Source organism: Dermochelys coriacea, chromosome 1, assembly GCF_009764565.3.
Source record: "Dermochelys coriacea isolate rDerCor1 chromosome 1, rDerCor1.pri.v4, whole genome shotgun sequence".
Lineage (NCBI taxonomy): Eukaryota > Metazoa > Chordata > Testudines > Dermochelyidae > Dermochelys > Dermochelys coriacea.
The window spans coordinates 280,479,884-280,482,497 of NC_050068.2; the positions used below are offsets into that span (position 1 = coordinate 280,479,884).

General features: G+C 40.7%; 1 protein-coding gene across 1 annotated transcript; it reads right to left on the bottom strand.

Annotated features, from left to right (window-relative positions):
* Positions 1-1,815: 1,815 nt before the first annotated feature.
* LOC119863539 (40S ribosomal protein S15-like) lies at positions 1,816-2,311 on the bottom strand. Its single transcript, XM_038422127.2, is given in 2 exon segments — positions 1,816-2,266; positions 2,268-2,311. Coding segments are annotated over 2 exon segments (435 nt in total). The 5' UTR covers positions 2,306-2,311; the 3' UTR covers positions 1,816-1,869.
* Between the last annotated feature and the right edge of the window lie 303 nt (positions 2,312-2,614).

Here is a 2,614-nt window from a genome sequence, read left to right on the forward strand (position 1 = left end):
TCTTCTTGCTTAGTGCAGAAACATTCCTGATGGAACAGAAGATGCAGCACAACCTCTTTCATAGCCTGAGTGAATTACTCAATCAGTCTTCAAAATCCTGTTAATTTCTGCCATTTTGATAACTAAAACACCTTTTTTACCATCTGTTGCTGCTATAGATTTAAATCTGGTAGGGGCTTGCCGGATTTAGTCTTTTCTTATGATGACTGAATAACAGATAAAGATGCCTTTGATTGACACAGAATTTTAAAGGAGCTGTGGCCAATGACACTTTATTAAATGTATGGAATACATTTTCAAAACTTGCTTAAATTGCTGAATCTATTGGCATAAAAATACCTAAATATATTTAAAATGAACTTTATAAACTAATAGATAATTGCAGTTATACCATTCAGAATCACATTTTCACCAGCCTTTGGGCTACAGGCCTATAATGTGACAGCAAAAGGTGAAAATGTGTCTTTTATCTACACAGAACTTCATTATTTCTATAACATATTCCTAACAAGAAGTGTTTGTCAACAGCAATTCCACCATGGACTGTGGTAATGTAAAAGCTCATAAATAAAGCAGCTTTGCACTAGGTGAGTACATGGATGGGAGACCTCCAGGGAACACCTAGGATACTACAAGAAGAGGTGTAGCTGGTACTCGGCAATCTGAATAAAAAAATTATCCAATACCAAAGTCTGCTTCTTAGGAGTACAGTGTTGCTGAAGGTGATATCTCAGAAACCCACATTTTTTTCCAGTGTAAGCTCTCTGGGGCAGGGACCATCTCTTTGTTCTGTGTGTGTTCAGCACACAGCACAATGGGGTGCTCCTAAGAGCTACTACAATACAAATAATTAATATAGGTCATTAAAGACCCCATGACGCTGGTTTTTATTTATTTATTTATTTTTTTTTGCAAAAGATGAAGGGTTGGCCCCTGTATCTCAGCTAATTGCATTTAGCCTAGGAGAGCATTCCACTGCAGTTCAAATTAGATATGATCTTCAGAAATTGTGTTACCAAGTAGGAGGTGGAGCCAGTGACGTTGGCCAGTCACTTAGGAGGGAACTTTCGGCACCCTTGTGAAGCATGTAGCAAAAGGCTTGCTCCCGCTATGTGCTCAGGAAGCCCAAAAGGCATTGTACACAATAAGACTGCTGCCCAGTGCCCCTGTTGTGGGAGCTCCAGCCCACTCCTAAGTTTGGACTGGTGCCTTCATGACACAACCAAGCCCTTCTCCATTGCTACACCCTCTATGAATTTGCTTTCCTTTCTGCATGTGTGTGTGTTTTCACATATGCTTCTTGGTATGGATTGCGTCTTGCCAGTCTTCAAAGCCACAGACTCCTCAGACATAGGTTCTGAATTAAGTTGTGCCTCCCTCACTATGTCTTCCTCTTTTACTGGATTCAATGGGACAAATGCAGTCAAAATTTCCATGGGTCCTTCTGCCCCTCAAGCCCTGAAAAATTAATTAACAGGGGATTGGACTGACATCCACAGAGTTCTTATTGGATATGACTTTATGAAGCTACTCGATCTTTGACAGCTTCAGAAACTGTACTCTTGCTCTAACTTTCCAATTTAGCCATTATCAGGTTTTATGGAGTCTCTAGAAATGGATGAGAGAATTTTGCGGCAAAGATTACAAAGGAAAGTCGTCTTGTTGTGGTAAATTTCTCTGTGTGTAAAACTTTTGTGACTTCCTTGATTCTTCTTATATCTACAGAAAGACTTGAAATTGTTCAAATTGTTTAATAGAGGAATAAGAGAAAGCATATCATTTGTGGGTTTTTTTGTTTTTTGTTTTTTTTTTTGTGGGCAGGAGCATTTTCTTTATTTATATATAGAAAACATTTTCCCGAAGCATCATTTACTTCAGAGGAATAAACCTAGATGAGTGGGTGGCACCGATACCAGGTCTGCTGTGCTTCACTGGCTTGTAAGTGATGGAGAACTTGCCCAGGTAGTGACCAATCATCTTGGGCTTGATTTCCACCTGATTGAAGGTTTTGCCGTTGTATACGCCAACCATGCTGCCCACCATCTTGGGGAGGATGATCATGTCGCGCAGGTGAGTTTTGACTACCTCTGGCTTCTCCATGGGTGGGGCCTCCTTCGTAGCCTTGCAAAGGCACTTCAGGAGGGAATGCTGCTTACGACACAGGACGCGGTTCAGACGCCTGCACGGGCGATCACTGTACAGCTGCATCAGCTGCTCGTAAGACATATCGAGGAGCTGATCCAGATCAACACCTCTGAAGGTGAATCCTAAAGGTCCGTTTCTTCTTCTGTTTGGCTTCCACCATCTTAATAGAATCACTTTGGTGGTGGTGGTTTGTTTTTCAGATTGGAAGACTGGGCCAATATACTGTTACTATGCTGGCTTTCTCAGGAGTTCTTTTAGCTGGGCAGTTACATCTGATGTAACTGCTACAGTAGTAAGAGTTTCTTACTGGGATTTACTAACGGGAAGAATCTGTGATGATTGATCCCATATTAGGGTCTTGTATGATTTTATATTTTTAATTATGCTTAAGACTGAAACTCAGTTTGATTTCAGACCTGTAGGCTATGGCAGTATGTTGGTATGATGGACATCATGGAAATATATAAAG